The sequence below is a fragment of the Harmonia axyridis genome, chromosome 7 (genome assembly GCF_914767665.1).
Source record: "Harmonia axyridis chromosome 7, icHarAxyr1.1, whole genome shotgun sequence".
NCBI lineage: Eukaryota > Metazoa > Arthropoda > Insecta > Coleoptera > Coccinellidae > Harmonia > Harmonia axyridis.
The window spans coordinates 30284283-30306768 of NC_059507.1; the positions used below are offsets into that span (position 1 = coordinate 30284283).

Here is a 22486-nt window from a genome sequence, read left to right on the forward strand (position 1 = left end):
CCTTTACCATCTGCACTTATCAATTTTTAGTCAAAAAACTGGCCGTTTTTAGTAATTGGAATGTTGTTAAACAAATTTAAAAATAAATTGTACCTACTTAGTAAACACAGTGCGGTACGCATTTTTATTTAAACTATTATTAATTTTAAAAATATGAAAAATGTTGTTCGCCCTGTATCTTCGAAACAAAGAGGTTTTTCAAAAATCATCCAAGGACAAAACATGCTTAAAATAGTCCAAGGAACAACCCCCTGAATTTTTGCCGCATGTTTAGGAAACACCCTGTATATAGAACATATAGAGTATCGAAAAAGTATCCGTGACGTGGTCCTGATTCCACAGCCCTGTTTCAGTGACATATGTCAAAGAGAACTGTCGTCCAAAACGTCATATGTTAAGTTAAAGGTTAGGTTAGGTTTCAGTGACATATGTCAAACAGAACTGTCGTCCAAAACGTCATATAGTAAGTTAAAGGTTAGCCATTCAAAAATTCATTCAACAACTTCTGAACTTTGTGAAACCTAACTACAAAAATAATGATTCTGTAGTGAGTACGTTTCGTGATTACGTACAATTGGTGACACAGTGAAAAAATTCGAAGAGATAGGATCAGGTACTGATGTCTTAAGGGCCATACATCATCGAAATGTATGCTCAACCGAAAATATTATTATCCTTTCTTCGTTGCGCAGAATATTTGAGCCTCTCTCAAGGCACGCTATGGAGTATTTTTCATTTGGCTTTGCATCTCCATCCTTATAAGGTTGAGTTGACACAAGCACTCAAACTAGCTGAAAATGAAATCCATAAAACATATGTCGATTGGATGCTTGAACAACAACCTTCGGATGATGATTTGATTCTACGACAAAGCACAGTTTTCACTCGGTGGCTATGTAAACAAGCAAAAATGTCGAATATTGGGCGGGGAAAATCCTCGTGTTACTGCTTATAAACCATTACATCCACAAGAAGTTACTATATGGTGTGCAATTTGTTCTGGTCCAGTGATTGATCTGTAATTCTTTGAAAATGAAGAAAGTGACACTCAAACTGTTAGTTCTCATTGCTATAGCCAAATGATTACCGATTTTTTTGGCCTGAAATTAATGATATAGAATTGAAAAACATGTGGTTCGAGCTAGATGGTGCAATAAGTCACACAACATGATCAGTAATGGCTTTATTGCAAGAAAAATGACCATCAGGACGCATAATTTCTCATTTCGGCGATGTGAATTGGCCACCAAGATCTTGTGATTTATTTAAATCGAAAAATTACCTAGTACAATTATCGAGTCCTGTAACAGACATTTAAAAGATGTTGTATTCACATAAAAACAAGGTCCAAACATCATATTGAAGTAAAAATTTGATCGGACAACCCTTTATATTGTGTCATATTCATTGAAGGTGTAACTATATGGGGCGAGACTAAACGTTTTGCAACTTCAGTCGAGCTACAAAAAGTGCTTTTCTCCTAATGAAACATATTATTTTTCCTTCAAAAGTCATCCAAACGATTGAATTTGAGTAGATTCCCTGAAACTTACAGCGCAGCTGATTTATGGTATCGCAACATGTAAAGTTTTTCTGGAATAATTTCGAACCTATGGAACTACATCGTACAGTACGAATTGATAAAAGCCTAGCTCCTAAATACATCTACAAAATGTGCAGTCTGATCCCTCTTCGATGAATTATTTAGCACAAAAGATTCATGAGGCCAGACTTCAGCTAAAAGGACCAATTCGGTGGAGTAATTGATTTCTCTGAAATCATTCAATATGCTCTTATACTTTCCTAGAAGCGACTGATGTTCGACTTTTTTCAGGAATTCCTTTTCCCTATAGCAAATTACCTACTCACAAAGTAGTTCATTATTACTTGCAATATTGCACCGGATGGATGGAAACGTTACAAAAACGTTACAAAGCGATATTAAGTTCATCATACGGAAATGGCCGAAGTTGAATTTCAATTTCCGTTCAACAAACTGCTGTCAAAAGGTTATCTCTAATTAATCTGCAGTAGAGGAGAGAGTTTTTGTAGTATATGTAATTAGTATCAGGTTTTACGGTCGTATAAGGAATGCTACTTTGTAGTATATTCGAAGGTCTCACATACCATAGAGGTATCCAATAAGAGTTTTTAATTTGAATAGCTCCCTATCTAGGCAGCTGTGCCTTTAGACTTCTCATCTTTTGACATTTGAAAACTAGAACTAATCCATTATTAAAAATGAAATTGTGAAAATTCACTACGAAAATGATGAAAATGTTATAGTCACAGTTCGCAAAACTAAAGCAATTTTATGTCGACGTGGAGCAACTTATCGGCTGACAATAACTGGTGAAAAAATTCTAAGCTGTTGGGACAAGTAAGTGATGTGAAGAATCGAAACCGTGTGCGTGAATATTGACGCTGTTGTCTGTAGGCTATTTCATTCTACATCCAAATGCAAATTATTATCTCTAAAAAATCTACAGTTTTGAAATGAACAGTAAAACAAAATTTGATGAATCATTTGAGACTATTTCCAGCTCAAAATTCGATAAATATAGACATTGTACGAAATATACTCGGTGATCGCTCAAAAACATCATCTTCAAATTAACGAAGTTTATAGTTTACGCTTTTAGATAAAATAACGAAACAAATAATAATAATTTTCACGAATCTCACCCATTTAATGTTGTTTTTTGATTTATTAAACTCCAAAATTGAATCAAAATTCTTCTTTTTCGAAAAAATGTTCGATATTTGTACGAATACTATACTTATTGCCTAACTATATAAGCCCAAAGACTAATTAAAAAATTGAATTTATTTCCTACTTTATTACTGATTGATAAAATTCAGAACATGTAATAATTGTACAATGATATGGAATCATTTTTTTCGTGAATTCATGGCTCTGGTGTCTGCGAAATTGCATTTTTGAATATTTTAATCGATTTTAGAACGAATGACTTTGGATTCAGACCCAGCAAAATGCTATTTGTTATTAGATATTTTATTTATTTTTATTTTTTCATCCATACTTTATATGGAATAATATAATAAAGAATAAGAAGAATAAATTAATAATTATTTCGTTTATTTAAGTTCGAAACGTTAATTTTAAAAATTACAGATAAATGCTGATACCATCAGAAGAAGTTCCTTGTGTAGATATACTTTTGATTGATATAAGAATCAAAACGGATTACCAAATTCCTAGAAAATCAAAACAATTTCGTCTAATTCAAATTTAGAAAAACATATGTTTCAATAGGTCAGTTCGAGAATGTAATGAGTAAACATGTGATCCTCAGTGCATATAATTAATGCAGAAATGCATTCGTAATCTTATTTCACGAGATTCTTTCATGCACTCCTCATTATACAGTTACACTGATGATTAAGAATTCATCTTGCAGAATATGCGGCAGGTATATAATCTCTAGCATTGTTATCATCTTCAATTGAATAGAGTTTACATGTACGTTTTCTCAGTAGTAGAGCAGAATACCTAGATGAAAGGATGTGGAGAACGGTGGGAAAATATGCTATGAATTCCTTACGATCAATGAGATTTTTTGAACAATGTTTTTTTATTTTGCTGTTTCTTCTAATTTTCGATGAAATCTCCTATTGTATGTCGTTCCGTCACACTATGGATATTTCGCAACAGGACATGACAACATTTCGATAAACGGCAGTATTTTTTTCAAAAAATTCCTTGAAGCATGTAGATAATTTTGAAATTTCTAGGTATTTTGTTATTTAACACTAGTAGATGTAGGAACAATAGTTGAAAATATTTGTTCTGGCCAGCTCTCATGAGCAGAAAAGAGTAAGAAGAAGTATCTTAATTACTTTATAGTTACTTTAAAGTATGTTGTAATTAAAAAAAATTATAAAAACACATGCATGATGAGAACTCTAAAAGTCCGTCTTGACGTCAGTGCATTTTTCTGATATTCTGCTTGAATTTTGCTTTGTTAGGATGCCATTAGAACAACATCTTGCACGAAGCTTGAAATTATTTTTCTATATACAGGGTGATTCACGAAGACCGTTGGTTGGAATATTTTAAAGAAAAACTCGAGATAAATACTTGAAGTTTTATAGTTTATAGTAGCTTTGTTGGGAGAGATTAATTCTTGGAAAAAACTTCGGTTTCACTAGAAATGATACATGATACCAACTTTCGTTTTTAAAAAACACCCAGGTTTTTTATTCATTACTTATTGAATTCTGGATTGCTCCAATGTATCATTTGTATATTTGTCGCAGAAAGGAGGTTTGTGTAAATTTGGCGTCGTTTTGAAGTTTGTCTGCCAGGTATGAAATTTAGATATTATGAAAGAACAAAATGAAGCAATCTAAAGTTATCATGGACATATTTCTCTAAGCCATATTGGAACAAATATATTTGGTTTTGTATTGCCCAAAAACAGATGGTGTTTTTATATACTCCCCTCTTTTAGATTTCTGATTAGAAGAAGGGCTTATTTTGAGTACCTACATAAATGCTGGAGTTCCTAGCATGGTTGAATTTTCTATTTTAAGTGCCGATGATTTAAATCTTTACGCCTTTGAAAAGTACCAAGAACAAGTTCGTAGTTACTTTACTACGGAGAATTTAATAAAAATGATGATTCAAATATGTTTGAGAGTATAGAGAACCCTACACAATTCTTTGAAAACCTTTAATTTTATTGGCTACTTAGAGATAGGATACAATCTTGTCTCTCATCTAGATGAATATATCTCGTGTACATTCTCGTAGAAAGAGCTATACAATGGTTAGATGCAATATTGGGCTACTATTACTGGTGTATTATTGGGAAACAGGCCTTAGGCTGCTCTTCGCATTTTATGTAACTTATTGGTTTCAAGGGATGGGCAGATATCAGAATGATCTGAATTCGCTGAAAATTTTTAGACACAATCATTCGTCTTGACATTGAGAATGGAAGAGATGAAGAGAATTAAAAAAATTTGTTTTACTTATCGTGTAAGCAAATGCAATAAAACAACATGATGTGTTCTTATTATTTCCCAAGAACCAATACTGACATGACATTAACAGATGTTTCTAATATCAATCTTCTAAAGTCAAAATGAAGATTTTTTCACACAGATCAATATTGACGACATTTCTAAAATCTTCGAACATACATATCTCAGCTCCGAAGGCGCTTAAGATAAAACTAACTGAACTTATCGTGTAAGCAAATGCAATAAAACAACATGATGTGTTCTTATTATTTCCCAAGAACCAATACTGACATGACATTAACAGATGTTTCTAATATCAATCTTCTAAAGTCAAAATGAAGATTTTTTCACACAGATCAATATTGACGACATTTCTAAAATCTTCGAACATACATATCTCAGCTCCGAAGGCGCTTAAGATAAAACTAACTTTAAAATATACATAAAGATGTATATTTTAAAAAACAGAACAAAGTGAAAGTAAAATTATTGGTGGCGTTAGAAAGAAATTGAATCCCCTTCGTCTAAAATCTGAAAAAAGATTTCAAATTCCTCTCAAAGGAATTGGCAAAGTTTCTGGCCACACATATATAACTTAGATTTCGCAACAATTCGTGATTGTGAGGTTTCCGCTTTCAAACGTATGATATTTTCCTGTACAATTCAGAAAAAAATCGGATCAGATTTTACCGATAGCAATTCAACGAATTCAATTAAAACACCCGTTCAATCCATTGTTACCGCCCAGTCACTGTGGCAATTGTGTTAATTTTAAATTCCGTCTATTTTGGAGCAATGGGAACAAAAGCATGCAGCTTATTACTCTGCCAAATGAAAAGCATCGTCGAAAAATGAATAGGACTATCTATTCATGGGGAACTGATATATAACATTGAATTTTCCGAAATACAGAGGGCGAAATTATAAAATTAGTATTGCCCTTTCGGCGGATTTTTTTTATTGTCCCCTCAAAACTTTCAGTTGGAATGAATGTACATAATTCGTACGGATCTGATTCATCCAACATCAGCTGAAGGTTTATCCAACATTTGCGTCTATTCAATTGACCAGAATCATTTTATTCCAGTAAATTTATATGAATATCTCAATTCTTTTCATTATACATACTTGTTATGTCAATGGGCCTTCTTTGAAATATAAAACACTTTTTAATTAATTCCAGTAATTACACTGTAATCCATAGAATTTTTACAAGCGTGCAATGTTGTTAAAGATGTGGTAATATTCAGAAATTAAAAATAACTTTTAGTTTCTGAAGAGGACACGCCTTCGACATTAGTTAAACCTTTGGGGTATAATAACATCGAGTCAACTCAGCAAAGTCGATTAACAAGTCCTCTGTGAAGTCGAAAAACTTCATATCCTGCTAAACAGATATGATTGGCAATATTTTTATAGTTCACAAATCACAAAATAGATCGCATTAAAATTGTAAATTTGTCCATCATCTTACGTGCAACGTACTGTATGTATGTACAGAGTTGGCCAAATTGGACACTTTTGAATGAAAAATACTAGATAGACGAAAACTGATGTCGGTGTCTGAGGTCCAATTTTCATTGTCGAAAACCACAACTCCATATCTATTACCATTACATAGTTACAGAGTATTTTTCGAAAATGTTAATTTTCGATATATCTGAAAATTACAGCATTCCAAAATATAACATATTTGATATTTTTCTAAAGCCAGACCATAAAACGAACTCAAAAGGCAATCTATCAATACATCACCTGCTAAAAATCCTCTTTCGCGGAGTTGTTCTTTAGTTGCCATGTGTGTTTCTTGAACAAGGATAACCACCGATAAAAATGTCCAATGTCGACAAAAAAAAACAATCCTGTCCTTAGAAATCCCTTCAATATTCAAGTAGATAATACCAAATCGGCCCCAAAATCGGGAGGTTTTCTTAAAACAGGACCGATTCTCCAAATGATGATTTTTCGAATCCCCAGGTATATAGTATATCAAAGTCACTAGTCCATAAAAGCGCTTGGCCAGATGTCCTTTTGAAGTGGATACCGCGATCCGCCAAATACCAGGGTTTATTTGAAGGTATTGTAAGGCAATAACCTCACTGGTCCCAAAGGAATTTCTGGAAACTTGAACAACCCTTGTAAAATCCAAATATTCTGGCTTCCTCCAAGTGACTTAAGATAAACTATACCAGGATCGCTATAAACCCCTCATATTGGGGAATCATCTCCCAAAGATTTATTCTGATTGTATTCCATTAAAAAAACATTACAAAAATACAAAGTAATTATGCGAACATTACTAACAATTTCGTGTTTTTTGCAGGTATGCAAGAGCGCATAGTCAATGTATCACCAGCAGACACTGGTTGTTCAATGGAGAGCCCTGCGCCAGATCAGCACGACCCTCACAGTTCCGAAGAAGAGCTGGAGGTAATTAATCGAAACAAGGAAGAAATCGCCGAACGACCTGTCAGAGCGACGTCTGTATGCCTGCCTGAAAAAAGAAAATGGTCTCAGATCAGCGGAGGAGTTAGGAGTAACAAAGATAACGTGGAAAATATGTCCCCTAAAGATAATATGAGCCCTCGGTCGTCCTGTTCCCCATATCAGAAAGAGGAAGCTGGACAACATTCTGGATCTTCGGACGACGAGGTAAGAAAAAGTAGTAGTAAGAAAAGTAAGAGTAAGAAAAAAAGTAGTAAGTAATAAGAAGTAGTAAAAAAAAGTAATAATAATGAAATTTGAACCAATACTCCGATCAGCTTATCAATTAGGTTAATTAATGAATAATAATGGACTAGTTTTCATTTTTTGTTAAGGATTATTTCTAAAAATTTAAGTAAAATGAAACAAAAATGTGGAAGAATCAAATATCTCTAGAAATGAAAACGTTATGGGACTTTGAAGTTGCGCTTAGAAGAATAATTTCATAGTACGTGTAAGTGGCGTGATGTCACACACTAGACGACTGGTATTCGCAGAGTGCTTACTAATTAAGTGGTGTACAATCACTTGTGCCGTTCGTGTCGTGTTTTGTTCGTTACGCGATGGCTGAAATAACTTACTATATACATACATATAAATTACTTTTTTCTCTTTTTACTTTTTACTCCTCACATAAATATGTTTTGCCATTGATAGACTTCAACAACCAGTACTCAACTACAAACTGTTTATGAAACGTTTTTTAAATAAATCATCGTTATAAGTTGAACCATGATGAAGCAAACTCAAAAGTAGATACTTACTTGAAAAGTTTAACTCCTTTTATTTCAGCACTGACATAAGATAGATTTGAAGAAAAAAACTCCATCACTGCGAATATATCTATTTTAGGCAAATTGTCACTTTGTCCTTTCACGAAGCCTTCTTCCATTATGGTGACATAAAAACAAAACTCGAGTTAAAACTACACTTTACAACTACAAACGGCGCGAGAGCCTTGGCGCGGCTGAGTATTTAAACGTAATTTATGGTGTAGCGATCACAGGCAAGTGCCGTGACGTCACACACCAAAGACTTTCCGCGCTAAAATACGTAAATTTAAATAATCTATTTCTCAGTCATTTATTGATAGATTTTCAAAATTTTTTTCACTGATTTATCAGTTTTGCTCTATATTTTAATTCTATCGTGTCAAATATAGTATTATCGACATCACTAAACTAGTCCATTGAATGAATAAATAATGAAATAATGAATAAATCATTATCATGATTTCTCATTTTATTATATCTGAAATAGCTTTTCTCATCACCGTCAAGTGGGGAGGAGACTTTTTCCTACCAGTCAAATATATATTTTATTATCAAATTATATTTAACGAACTCTGAGAATCAGTATAAGTAAATATCCTGGAACTTCCATTATCCTCCAGTTGAATTTCTCCCTCAGCTCAACCCTTGTGCTTCGGGATTTTTATTCGCTCACTAGCAAACTTGATTAATTAAGCTTCCATTTTTAATTGCTATTTCCACGAAATACTTCGAATGATACTTCTGGAGTTTTATCGTTGAAAGAATTTTTTCTTGGAAGACCCGTGAAATTGACTCAGAATTCGGTGAAATTCTATTCTTCAGCTGCTTCCTGGTAACGTTATGCACCTAAATGATATGGACAGCTCTTCTTCTTATTTTGCTTCTTCAGATGCCAATGCCATGCGGACGTTATTTTAATTTTGTTGGTTGCAACACCTCATCAGTTACTATCAGAGCAAAGCGTTATGGGGAAAGTCTCAACTAACAAAAACTAAAAACTAAAAAAACTCGTACTTCGTGTTGATGGTACCCTAATTCCGGATATAACTAGTACTACAGATGCATTTGGAAATTATTTTTATATCGTTCTATCGTCAAAACTAGTCTTGAGAGAGCCAATCGGATCTGTGACCTATCTAGCTTGTTGAATAATTGTTTTTTGTACTCTGTGGAAAACTCTCAATGACGGTCTGCAAAGAGCATGATCATTATTCGACCTCAACCAAGACTTTGATAGTATTTCTATCAAATAATTATTGAGTTTTGTTAAAATATGATCGGGTGGATTATTATTGAATAGGAGAAATAGTCTTGGAGCTATATAGGTAGGAATACACCTCGAATTCTAATGTCAGAGATCGAACTCAATAATTATTTGATAGAAATACTATCAAAGTCTTGGTCTCTCGTTTTTATAAAAAATTGCACAACCCCATACAGCAATGATTGCAGCCAATATGTGAATTGTTGCTGAACAGTTTCTTGGGTTATGTGATCATGGGGGTTGTGCAATTTTTTATAAAAACGATCTTTTGTAAAGTACGTGAAGATTATGATTAATTCATAATTGAGTTGAGTTATTGAGATTGCCTGTATACAGTTAAATATTTCTAAATGACTTGTATTTTATATCTATAGACACCGCCAAGTTAATTTTGGTGAAATGTATATGCATTTCAATAAAACAATATCCACTGGGGATTACAATATAGATTTGCTGACTGAAAGTACACCAAAAAGAGATTTTATGTTAATTGTAGAAAGCTTCGGAGCAATATCAACTAAAACTGATCCTACTAGACAAGAATTTTCTGCTTCCTGTATCGACAATTCGATCTGAAGTGAGTCTTGTATCATGAATTCAAATCTATATGATCATTATATTCAAAAACTGTGTCTTTCTACTTCTACTGTGCAATATCAGAACTTGAAAAGGTCAAGGTAAGAAAAATTAATGAGGTCACTATGGCACACTTCAATGAGATATTATCGCAGGAACCTTGGACCGATATCATTGAATAAAAATGATATGTCGAATATCTTTCATCGTATTTTTATAGTTCAGTTTGAGTCTAATTTTGCATACATCGAATTTCCAGCTAAATTGACAAACCAATTTTCTTTCAGGGAAAATGAAGAAATCAACCCAATGAAATATTTACTGGATCGAGTTTATACCGTTTATACCGGGAGACCGGATTTTTGAACTTATATTATAAAATCAAATATACAGGGTGTGGCGTAATTAATGGATAATCCTGTACTGGCGAATAGGGGAGGTCATGGCCGACCAGAAAATGTAAAGTTATGTTCAGTAAAATATCATAGTTTTCGAGATATCGGACAATTTCATTTTTTTCTAAAAAGTGCAAACATGAGGATTATCCTACTTTTTTTTTCTAAATTAAGCAAGATGGTAGGAATTCGGTAGTTTATCTCATAGTACAGCTATCTGAGAGTAAAATAAAAAACAATGCCCAAAAAAATAACAAGATTTGTGATCACATCATTGAAATTAGTGAATAAAGGTGCACTTTTCAGAAAAAATGAAATTGTCCGATATCTCGAAAACTATGATATTTTTACTGAACATTTTCTGGTCGGCCATGATCTCTCATATTCGCCAGTACAGGATTATCCATTAATTACGCCACACCCTGTATCTATGATCAGGTCATTAAAACGCATAATCAGAAATTGTACAATGTTAAAATAATATTCTAATAAGTCAAGAACAGCGGGGAAAATTGTCACAGAAAAGAAACAAAATGAATATTTCCATGCACCCTCATCCTAATAATGAAGCCAACGACTTTCATAAACATTTCAATGAAATTGTCGGAAATATGACAAATAATTCGCAGACACTAAATGAGCAAGCAGAGCAATAAATCTTTTTTTTTGTTCAATATTGAAGAATCTGTTGTTAAGAATATTAAAAATAAATCATTTGACGGTCATGATCAAATACCAATGCCAGTTAAAAAGGGATCAATAAATAATATAATTAATCGGTTATGCACTACTTCGAATAAATCATTTAGAACTGGTTTATTCCCAGATGAATTAAAAAATAGCTATAGTTTAGCCGCTAGATGAGAAAGGTGACATTGATAATTTCGAAAACTATAGGCTCATTAGTTTTGTCATTTACCTTTCCAGAGCATTCGAGAAAATTTCAGCAAATCGACTACTCAATTATTTAATCAAATTCAATCAACCAAATCAGAGTTTTTTTCCTCGCCCAAGTCATTAGATCGCTATTTTTGAGCTCACGCAACTTTTTAAAACTCTAGATCAAGGTGAGATACCAAAGATTGGAGGAGTTTGCCTGTATGCTACATCAACTTCTGTTACCATACCTGTAAACCATAGGCATAAGAGGCTTCAAACTTGATTTCTTTAATTCAAGAAACAGAGGGATCTTATTTAGGAGAACTATGTTAGATGAAAGATTGATCAATATTAGAACAACTTCTATTCATTATCTTCATTAGCGATTGTAGTGAAAATCTTGAGATTTTAAAGAGTGGTACTATTGGACTTTGCAGATGATAAGTAAGTTATTGTGATCATATGATCAATCCCGATCTGCCTCTTTTGAGTAAAGTGAATGAATGGTGCAACGCCAATGCTCTACTAGTGAACCTAGGTTTGTCATTACTACATCGTTCAGTCGATTGCCATGAATCTTTGGGATGTTTTACTACGACTCCTACGAAGGTTCCTACCGAACTAAAAACTGTAAATATTCTTGAAGAAATCTTATACTGGCGCATTCGCCATTTTGTTGCTCTAAGATTCTAAAATATGATAAATTCATTCCGAAATTTTTTTCTCTATGGAAAGTGAACAATTTCCAACAAAAAATAGCACTCTGAGAATTTATTTATTTATTTATTTATTTATTTATTTATTGCCCATTTAGGATACAAACAGTAAAAAAAATTTACCAACAGAGTATCCACTTAATATTATAATAGGTACAGAAACAACTCGCTGAAATAAAAGGAAAAAAAAAAAAAAATCCCCCTAACCCGACATGAAAAAGTGTTTCAAGAGTTTTTGAACCTTGTAAGACCATCCGAAACAATGTCAATGCCACTATTTAATTCAAGACTATTATAAGTAGCTTGAAGGCGCCGCATCGGAGAGTGCTGTCCTGTGTTCGTCCTACGAAATATGACGTTGAAGAGAGTTCTATCTCGCAGATCTCTTCCCGGTACATGCAAATTGATTTTATTAAGGAGAAAAGGTGAATCAATCCCAGAGTGTATAATTTTATGGAGAATACAAAGTTCCTGCACCGACCTACCATCCTTCAATGCTAACATATGATATTTTTTTCTTATAGGGGTATAATCTCTATTTTCTATGATGGTATGAGTTTTGAAAGCTAAAAATTTTAGGAATTTATTTTGAATTCTCTGGATTCTTTTTATGTGAACCTCGTAAATAGGATTCCAGATAACGGATGCGAAAGACAACTTACTGTGCACAAACGCGTAGTACAAGCCAGTAAAGACTCTAGGATCTCTGAATTCTTTGCAACTTCTGTTGATAAATCCAACCATTTTATTTGACGCGCTAATCATTTTTTCGATGTGTGATCGAAATGACCATTTTTCATCAAGCGTCACACCCAAGTCAACAATTTCACTAACGTATTTCAACTTTTCGTTTCCAATTTTGTATTCATATATGATTTTTTGGACTCTCTTAGTGAATGAAATATGAAAACATTTCGACGGGTTCAGAACTATATCATTGAGTTCACAATATTGGACCAATCTATCGAGGTCCTCTTGAACCCCATGACAGTCACCCATCGATCGAACGACCCGATAGATCTTCAAGTCGTCCGCGTAAAGAAGTATCCCACAGTGTCGGAAGCAACCCTTGATATTGTTAATATAAATAAGAAAAAATAGAGGACCCAGATGGCTACCCTGAGGAACGCCAGATGTAATATAGAAAGTTTCAGATCTGTGGCCACCTATCACGACCAAGCCAGCTCTTCCTGTTAAATAGGATTTACACCATTCTACCAACGATTCGGGTAAGCCAACATCCGCGAGTCTTCTCAATAATTTCTCATGACTGATCTTATCGAACGCTTTACTAAAATCTGTGTATATCGTGTCTAATTGAATGAATATCAATGAAAACCAGTCAATTCGAATTTTTTTTTTTTCGAGATCGTAGCAATATACATAAATGTGTGCTAGTAGTAAATATCTAATAGTGTTTTTTTAAGAATTTAATAACTCAAAATAATGAGACAAGACAGAAAAATTGTTTGGAATGAATTTTTAATTACATATTATAATTTGGTAGATTATTTCATATGGCATATATAACATGTGAACCTCTTCTTCATATAAAATAATGAATTCATTATTTTATATGATTTTCAAAAATGTCACAAAAACCAATGTATTGAAAGTATAATTATATTATGTCCTCTAAACAAAAAAGTCACTTTATAAAATAATAAATAATTCTATGTTTTCATGGCATGTCATTTCCACAGGATAATTGAAATTGTTTATACGAACTTCCGTGAAAAAATCATACTAGTTGAAGTTTAAACAATTTTGCAAAAGTTGCCTTTCTCTCATTTTTTTTCGAAACAGTAATTACTTTATATCCATACCCCTATATTTGCATCTACACTTAATAGTGAAAAAGCGCAATGCTATTCTACAAAATCCATTGAAGGTTCATCTTACCTTGTCGAATGAAATTTAGCTGAAACCATCTCTCTTGTTTTTCAAACTTCGATGTCACATTCATCAAATTGATATACCTAAGCGGATGAATATGCAACAACGTCGGAGTGAAGTCCAATGGGTATACCCTTTATTGCTCAGAATAGGCTTGATTATACAGTGTGATATTGTCTATTAATGAACGTTCATTGTGCAGTTTGGTGATCGCATTCGATATCAACCAGTCAGTCAGCTTTTACGTGATGAATGTACAACCAGCTGTGGTGTGTGAAGTTTTTGAGAAAAACGGGGGTTTTCAAGAAAGATAATAATAAAAATGCTAATCTCTATTTTATGATTAAAAAGGATCATTCATAAAGTAGGGGAAAATTTTGCTTTAGCTATTCTCACATTCAATCTTTTCAGTTGGTTCAACAAATACAAATGAAAAATTCGATTTAATACAACAAATTTCCATAATACAATCAGAGATAAAAAATTATCAAAAAATAAGTTAACAGCTGAATAATGAAATATTATACATTGATCTGGAGCAAATGCAATAAAAAATGTCTCTATTCTTTTTTTGAATTGATGAGCCTTCTGATTATTTATAAATAATTTAAAATGTGAACCAATGAATTATATATATTTAGGGGGTTATATGTGAAACACCTACTGAACTTCGTAAACAAATTTGGACCACAGATATTATTCTGATAAATATGGTGGCGTGGTATCAATTTCTTCTTTGAATGTAATTACCTATGATGAATAGGTAATATATTATCTATTCATTCTATACCTACAAGAAATTGAAGTTTCATTATGTATTCCATTCTAAGCTAGCCCAGTGCTTTTATACTGGAAGGCACTGAGTCATAATAACTCCTATGACAAAAAGCGGCAACATGAATAACATATTTTTAATTCTATATTTGGTAACTGGATCTAAATAAGGGAAATATCAAAACATGGAATGAACATCAAGAGTGTCCCTGCAATCAGTTCAATCTTCTTCCTCAAACTGAAGATCAATACTTTTCATCGGCATCAAACAATTTTAAAGTTCCATATGTTCTTTAAACGAGATGATTTTCATGACTATAGAGTCTGATCTGGATATCTATTGTTGGTTCCTGACTGATTCCGAAAAAATCAATCGACTTCTATCAATAAATATCATCAATAGGCACTTATAACCTCTGTAGCTTTATTACCATTGATTCTCAGATGTTCATTAACAGTAATTGCAGCTGTGCCAACATTACTCAACTTGAACATATGTTTTAGGCATAAGTCATCAACATACTCCTAAAAAACATATGCGCCATTTGAATCAAAATAGCTATGGACCCATAATATATCCTTGTGGCACTCCCGCCTCAGAAATCTCATAATATCCATAATATCTATCTATCCAAGTACGATTACACTTCTTGAAATCCGTAAAAGAGTTTTTTGAATAACGTCAAATGTAATCAGTAAGGCAGATAGGTCATCTTTCAAAGCTTGGATAACTTCATCTATAAAATTTAACAGAGGAGTTGTAGCTCCAGATGATTGAACTGGAATTATGTTATCATCGCCATAAAAACCAGATGCCTGAAGAGAGGGTAATTGAAAAAACATTTCTTTTCTCCGACTTGTTCACTATTAGTCTAATTGAAGGAGGTTGTGGTTAAAGCTTCAAAGAATGAAATAACATCTTCACGAAAAATAGAAATTAATTAAGTAGCGTGCATAGTAATAGAAAACCATTGTAAAATCTAATATGCAGGAGTATCACAATAATTATTATAGATGATTACAGAAATATGCATTTGCAAGCCAAGAACCTCTGAAACTGTCGATATGAATTCAATAGAAAATCTGTTTTCAGCCTGTAATCTAGTGTTCAGCTTAAAAAACCCTCTCCTTAAGAATTCAATGAGGTTTTAATTTTCGCACTGAGAAATTAAAAATTGTTTCATTTTAATTACTTCAGGAATTTGTCCTAAGAATAGTTGATACATGCTATTCTGAGACAAAGCATATGTTTATTATAACGAATTCATACGTTGAACGGAATTCATCAGTCTCATAATCATCAAAATGCCAAATGATCAAATGGGAGCGTGCATAACCTCAACACAATTCTGATTCGAGTACAGGTCATTCGTGATGAAAAATAAATGGGATTTTCGAACGAAAACCTAACAATTTGGCAATGAAAAGACTGCAGATGTTGGGTGTTTGTGCCAGCTGGAATTGTTATTGAAATAGATGCCAACAAAAAATTGGGATTTTTGTGAAGTAAGGTCATTTTCAACTTCTCTGTCATCTTGGTGTTGATAATTAAGTCCTTATCAGATTTAGCGGGCAAAGCGGGCATTAATATCGAAAGATGTTGGCTGTCAAATATCGCATTTTTGCCATGTTCGTATTTTCTAACCTGAGAATTGAATTACAAGTGATTAGTTTTAATGGTTACAAATTAAGCAACTAATTAGGAGAAAGCATAAGTGTCTCATTATGAAAATTAAAATTATAAATTCTCATAGCGTGAATGTGTGATGTTTATAGATGGAATGCTATTTGAAAAAGATGGAAAAAAAAATTCGTGTGCTGCAAAACACAACAGTCGCCTGGCAAGGCTATGGTATTCTGGGATGCGCAAGGAATAATATTCATTAATTACCTCCATAAGGGCCAGACCATCAACAGTGATTATTATATAGCGTTATTGGATCGTTTAAAGTGTGAACTCGTTAAAAAACGGACCTATTTGAAGACAAAAATGTGCTGTTTCATCAAGACAATGCGCCGTGTCACAAATCAATGAAAACAATGGCCAAATCTCATGAATTAAGCTTCGTATCGCTTCTGCATCCACCGTATTCGCCAGATCTGGCCCCTAGCGACTTTTTCCTGTTCTCAGACCTCAAAAGAATGCTCGCTGGAAAGGAATTCAGCGCCAATGAAGAAGTAATCGCCAAAACTGAGGACTATTTTGAAGCGAAGGACAAATCGTACTACAAAAATGGTATCGAAAAGTTGGCAGATCGCTATAATCGCTGTATCGCCCTTTAAGGCAACTATGTTGAATAATAAAATCGAATTTTGCCAAAAAAAAATGGGTTTTATTATGGTAGACCGGGGACTTTTTAATTGGCCTGTTACTGCTAGAAAGCCGACAGCTCCATGTTTAATATGGATAATTAATACTTCTAATTAAGCATTGATTATATAGTGCAACAAACACTGTTCATCATGAGTAGCGTATCAATAAACAGTTGTTTCTACATTGAATTGATCTCCCCTTGTAAAGGGGTTTGTTTTTGGCTTGGCCCAAAAATGTAGATTCTTCAACAACTGGCAGGATTTCAGTTCTACTCCCTCGATCTGAATAAAAATACTCTCCTCAAAAACCTGCCCGACTAGATTCAAAACGTTCAGAATAACATGACCCTTCTGGAGGGTGAAAAAACACCGTTTCCTTTTTCCACCCTCGTGCCTCTTTCCTATTTTCTCATATCTGACAAGAATAAAATGCGAAAATGTCAAACAGACTGACACACATACGTTGAGATCGTGCAGAGTGCCGGCGATATAATAATCAGAACTCGGAGGATTCAAATTTCCTGCATTCAAAGTAAAGCATTAAACACGAAATGGAAAAGGCGAGATGGAGTGATATCATCGTTATGCAAATAGCGGTTTATCGGAGATGTATCGCTAGGTGAGGTCACTTTTATTTCGAAAACTGGATTTTCGAGAACCGAAACCATATTTGAAAAGTTCCTCATTGTGGACTATGCATTGTCGTCTTAGTGGAATGAACGGTATACTTCATTTATTTCATCAATGACATAACGTCTACAATCGAACGAAAATGGCGTTTCCAGACTGTTAAAATAATGTTTTAATTGCTTACATATTAAATTTTAAGATTTCTTCCGAACGCTCCATTCTAAAGGGTAATTTTTTTAGAGCTATAAAACTTTAAATTGCAATAAAACAACGATTCGATTGACATGAATTTTATTTATCCGCAAGATAATCTTGTGGCATTACATTTTAAATATGATTTCTGGCATATGACCGCCACGGCTGGCTCGGATGTCGTCCAATCTGAACGTCTAATTTTCGATGACTTTTTCCAACATTTGTGGCCGTATATCGGCAATAACACGGCGAATGTTGTCTTCCAAATGGTCAAGGGTTTGTTTATCCGCATAGATCAATGACTTTACATAGCCCCACAGAAAGTAGTCTAGCGGTGTTAAATCACAAGATCTTGGAATTCACAGGTCCAAAACGTGAAATTAGGCGGTCACCAAACGTGTCTCTCAATAAATCGATTGTGGCACGAGCTGTGTGACATGTTGCGCCGTCTTGTTGGGACCACAGCTCCTGGACATCATAGTTGTTCAATTCAGGAATGAAAAAGTTAGTAATCATGGCTCTATACCGATCACCATTGACTGTAACGTTCTGACCATCATCGTTTTTGAAGAAGTACGGACCAATTATTCCACCAGCCCATAAAGCGCAGCAAACAGTCAGTTTTTCTGGATGTAACGGTGTTTCGACATACACTCGAGGATTATCTTAACTCCAAATGCGGCAGTTTTGTTTGTTGACGTAGCCATTCAACCAGAAGTGAGCTTCATTGCTGAACAAAATAAAATGGACGTACTGCGCGATACGTATTCCGCACAGAACCATTATTTTCGAAATAAAATTGCACAATTTGCAAGCGTTGTTCAGGCGTGAGTCCATTCATGATGAATTGCCAAACCAAACTGAGAATAAATCACTTGACAGCTGTTAAATCGGTCGCCATCTTGAACAGTAATGCCAACTTAAAGTTATATATCTCGAAAAAAAACACCCGTTATAATGAAAGAATAATTATTGAATTCGAAATCGTTGTTGTGAAAACTAAGACTATAGCAGATGAGAATCCATTTAAAAACAAATAAACCAGTTTTTATTACGAGTGAAATATAAATACGTACAGGATGTGTCAGTATTACATAGTAAAGGGTAGACAACATAATCTTCGGAAAAAAAATGGAAATTGTTCGGTTTTTAGACTTTCCAATTCTCGGAAGAATATATGGAACAGTTGCGTTTGCATCAGCGATATTCCATCGCGAAATTCACTCGAGCGAAACTTACTCGCTTCGAGTAAAATTTCGAACTACTCAAAACATTGTGCAATCCTGCGCGCAAAATTGCGCGAGTAGGTCGAGCACTCAAACGAGCTACCTTCAGTTCTATTTCTATACAAAAAAGAAAGCTCACAACCAATTTCGATTGCAATTATTTTTAAGTTTTGAATTCCACAAGAATTCTAGGTTTTTGTAAAGCTTGATGAGCTGTAACTACTCTTCTAGGTTCATCCCTCGCGCAACTAAAGGGACTGAGTTCCGACTCGCACCGCAATAACTCAGGTGTGGGGATGCGTTTACACCAGGCGCAATTCTCTCGCGAAATTATTTCGCGAGGAAATTGCGCCCTGTGTAAACACAGCTTGAGGTTATTGTGGAAGTCTGAGTCCTGACTTTTTTTAAGTAGGTTTCTTGAAATTCATTTTTATGTAAACCGTCCAAGTACCCTACAATATAGAAATCGAATGAGAGTATGCATAAATTTGTGAGTAATTAGTTATAGTTATTACATGGAATGTTTTTTTCTATCTCATCTCTCCTAGGTCCCAAAGATTGATTACAACTAATCGCACGAGCATTAAATACACAAAATACATAGACAAATTTGGAATTTGGATTATTCATGAAATTGTCAATTTGTACGAAAAATAACTAATAGTATCATTCTCTTCGACGTTTCGAAACCGATGTATTTAGCGAATTGTCAATTAGCTGTTGTAACTAATCACGCGAGAATCAACTAATCCCTCAAATCTCCACCACAGTTTTTATCAAGGTTTGCATTCAAATTATCAATGAGCTATCAACAACTGTTATTAGTTAGTTAGCAAAGTTAGCTAACTAGCCTATTTTTATCAATGAAATCGTAGTTTGGTATTTATAGACTTACTAGCGGCCACGCCACGCCCACTTCATTCGTAGTAATAGACAATGGTAGTAGTCGTGTCTTCATTTCACATTATCTCTCAAAGTATGCGTCCAAATAAAAAACTTTGAGAAACAAAGTTCATCTTCATGAAATTACTTTTACGATTATGTAAATTTTATTAGTAATGATTCGAACGCTTAGCTCATAATGATGCTCAAAAATTACTTTTCAATTTTCTCTATTATTTTAAGATGCCAAATTGTTATTTATGACAGATAGATACATTGGTGATGGAGTTTTTTTCAGATCTACTCAAAACAATTATTTTTGTAGACCATTGTACGTACATTTTAATAGCACAACAACAACGCTCAAAATCCCCTACACATTAGAGCCTCTTATAAATTTTTTAATAGTCCCATTTTCCGCAGGTCCACCATCTTTTAGCCAGTATGTCAACCCCAGTGCAGTTCCGAACTTCGCCACCCCTGGAGGCGGTAAAGCCTGGCAGGAGGACACCCCTAAACAAGACGCGATCTATGAGCCCACCAGCGAAACTTTTACATTACGACCTATCGCCCAGGAAGCGATCGAGACATTCAAGACACTCGCATGTACAAAGGCCCTATTTGGACTTCGAAAAGATGCAACAGGTAAGCCGACTCCGTTGGTTCTTGTTTCTTGTTCACCATTTCATATCGACCTTCGACATGGGTAATAGGGATGTTGCGTCATATAATAAAATCAAATGAATTTAGGTTTTCCACATCAAAGGCCGTTTTTAAAATACTAAAATAGCATTTTCAATATCTTATTTCTCGAATTCGATTTAATAAAATTGTGTTAATTCTCATCGACTAGCACGTGACTGCGAACGCCAATCAGGGCAATTTGACGTCATAGCACTGAAACGTTTAGAACATAGACAAACTAATCTCATCTAGAACTAGTCTATCTATGGTTTAGAACATCAGCTAATATAATCCAACCGACTTGACTGTCAATATGAGCTGATATCAGTTACGTTTGACAGACCATTGGCAGATAAACTAGTTAGTTTGTCTATGGCAGTGACATAATACCTCGACAAAATAGAGCGTTTCAGCGGGAATTTTGAAAACTTTTTTATTTACGTATTTTTATTGGTAGGTACTTTCTATATTTTTCCATGAAAATATTTGTTTCGTGTTTATATAGGGCTTATCTACCAATAAAAAGCAATTTCAAAATTTAGGCAACATTGATCGGACAACGAGTCGTTGTTTTTGGACGTTATTTTGAGATTGCATTCTAAATTGCAATTTCTTAATTGTGTGCATTTCTTTCGAGAAAAACCGTTTGAATCTTCGTTATTAATCGTGTAGTAATTTAGGTGGGATTGTTGTTCAGCATGGTGGCTTTTCTTGCTGATGGAATGGCTATCAAGAGAGTAATTGTGCGCTGGCTGATTCCAGACATCAGGGGGAAGTGAAAGATGTACCTATGCATTTGTCTGTCCGATAAAAAAGAAGTGGCTTGGGTTGGATTTGAAAGTACGAGAATCCTGAAAGGTCGATTTGAAGGTGTGCAACGACTCGAGGAACGTGTGTAGTTATTAGAAATAATTGAGAAACTAATACTATTTAATATACAAATTTATTGTATCGACTTTTTGAACGCTCAAGAATTGAGTTGTGCAATCTTCGGGAATACATTTCAATGTCTTTTATTAACTTCAAATGGGTACCTCCAAGTAGTTGAGAGGTTTGAGTTTCGAAAAAAGTAGTGGACTGTTGCACAATTGGGGAATCCTGTTTTGTAAGATATGATTTTGGATTTTTTTGTTAGAAATTTGGTATCGTAGTCTAAAATACCTGGGTCCTGCTAATTCAACGGTAAAACTAAAATAACTTTCTAGATGTAAAATAACCACTCAAATGATGATGATAAATTTTAAGAAGATCGTATCATCTGAAGCACTCGTCTAGATAAATTAATCAACAGCAATGACATTGTAAAAAATCACATTTAATATATGTACGAATATAAAGTTCTCTGGTCTCCACGAGAGCGTTAATTAACCTCCGTTATTCTCGATTTTTTCGTAGTTTTTTAATTTAGTAGTATAACTATCAAATATTCAGGGCTATCGCTAGGAGGTAGGCAGGGTTGGCTGTCGCCTAGGACGGCAAAATGCAAGGGCGGCATTTCAAATTTGATCAACAAAAATTACATATGTAAAAATTCAAAGTACCAAATGAGATTTAATTCAGTCAGCAACAACAGTAAGGAATACAGACAAATTTAATTAACATCAAAAACCATCAAAAAAGGTGCCGCATTATACATTATACTCATAAATATCCAGATGTGGCGTGATCCCCTCAGTGCTGTTTACAAGTTATTGACTCTAAAAAAAACACAAGCACTAATCAGGCTTGTCGGCGTTCGCTTTTTGTTGCCGAATTTTATTGCCACTTGGGGTTCTGGATTCTTTTCAATTCTCTAATCAGAATGTTGATT

The 22486-nt window shown here is 34.1% G+C and overlaps 1 protein-coding gene across 1 annotated transcript in view; it reads left to right on the plus strand.

Annotated features, from left to right (window-relative positions):
* The window catches only part of LOC123684867, a 98621-nt gene that overhangs the window by 38710 nt on the left and 37425 nt on the right, over positions 1-22486 (plus strand). Inside the window, exons 3-4 of the mRNA XM_045624360.1 lie at positions 7313-7641; positions 20416-20637. Of these exons, the coding sequence (XP_045480316.1) occupies positions 7313-7641; positions 20416-20637 (551 nt within the window). The remainder of the gene's footprint in view (positions 1-7312; positions 7642-20415; positions 20638-22486) is intronic.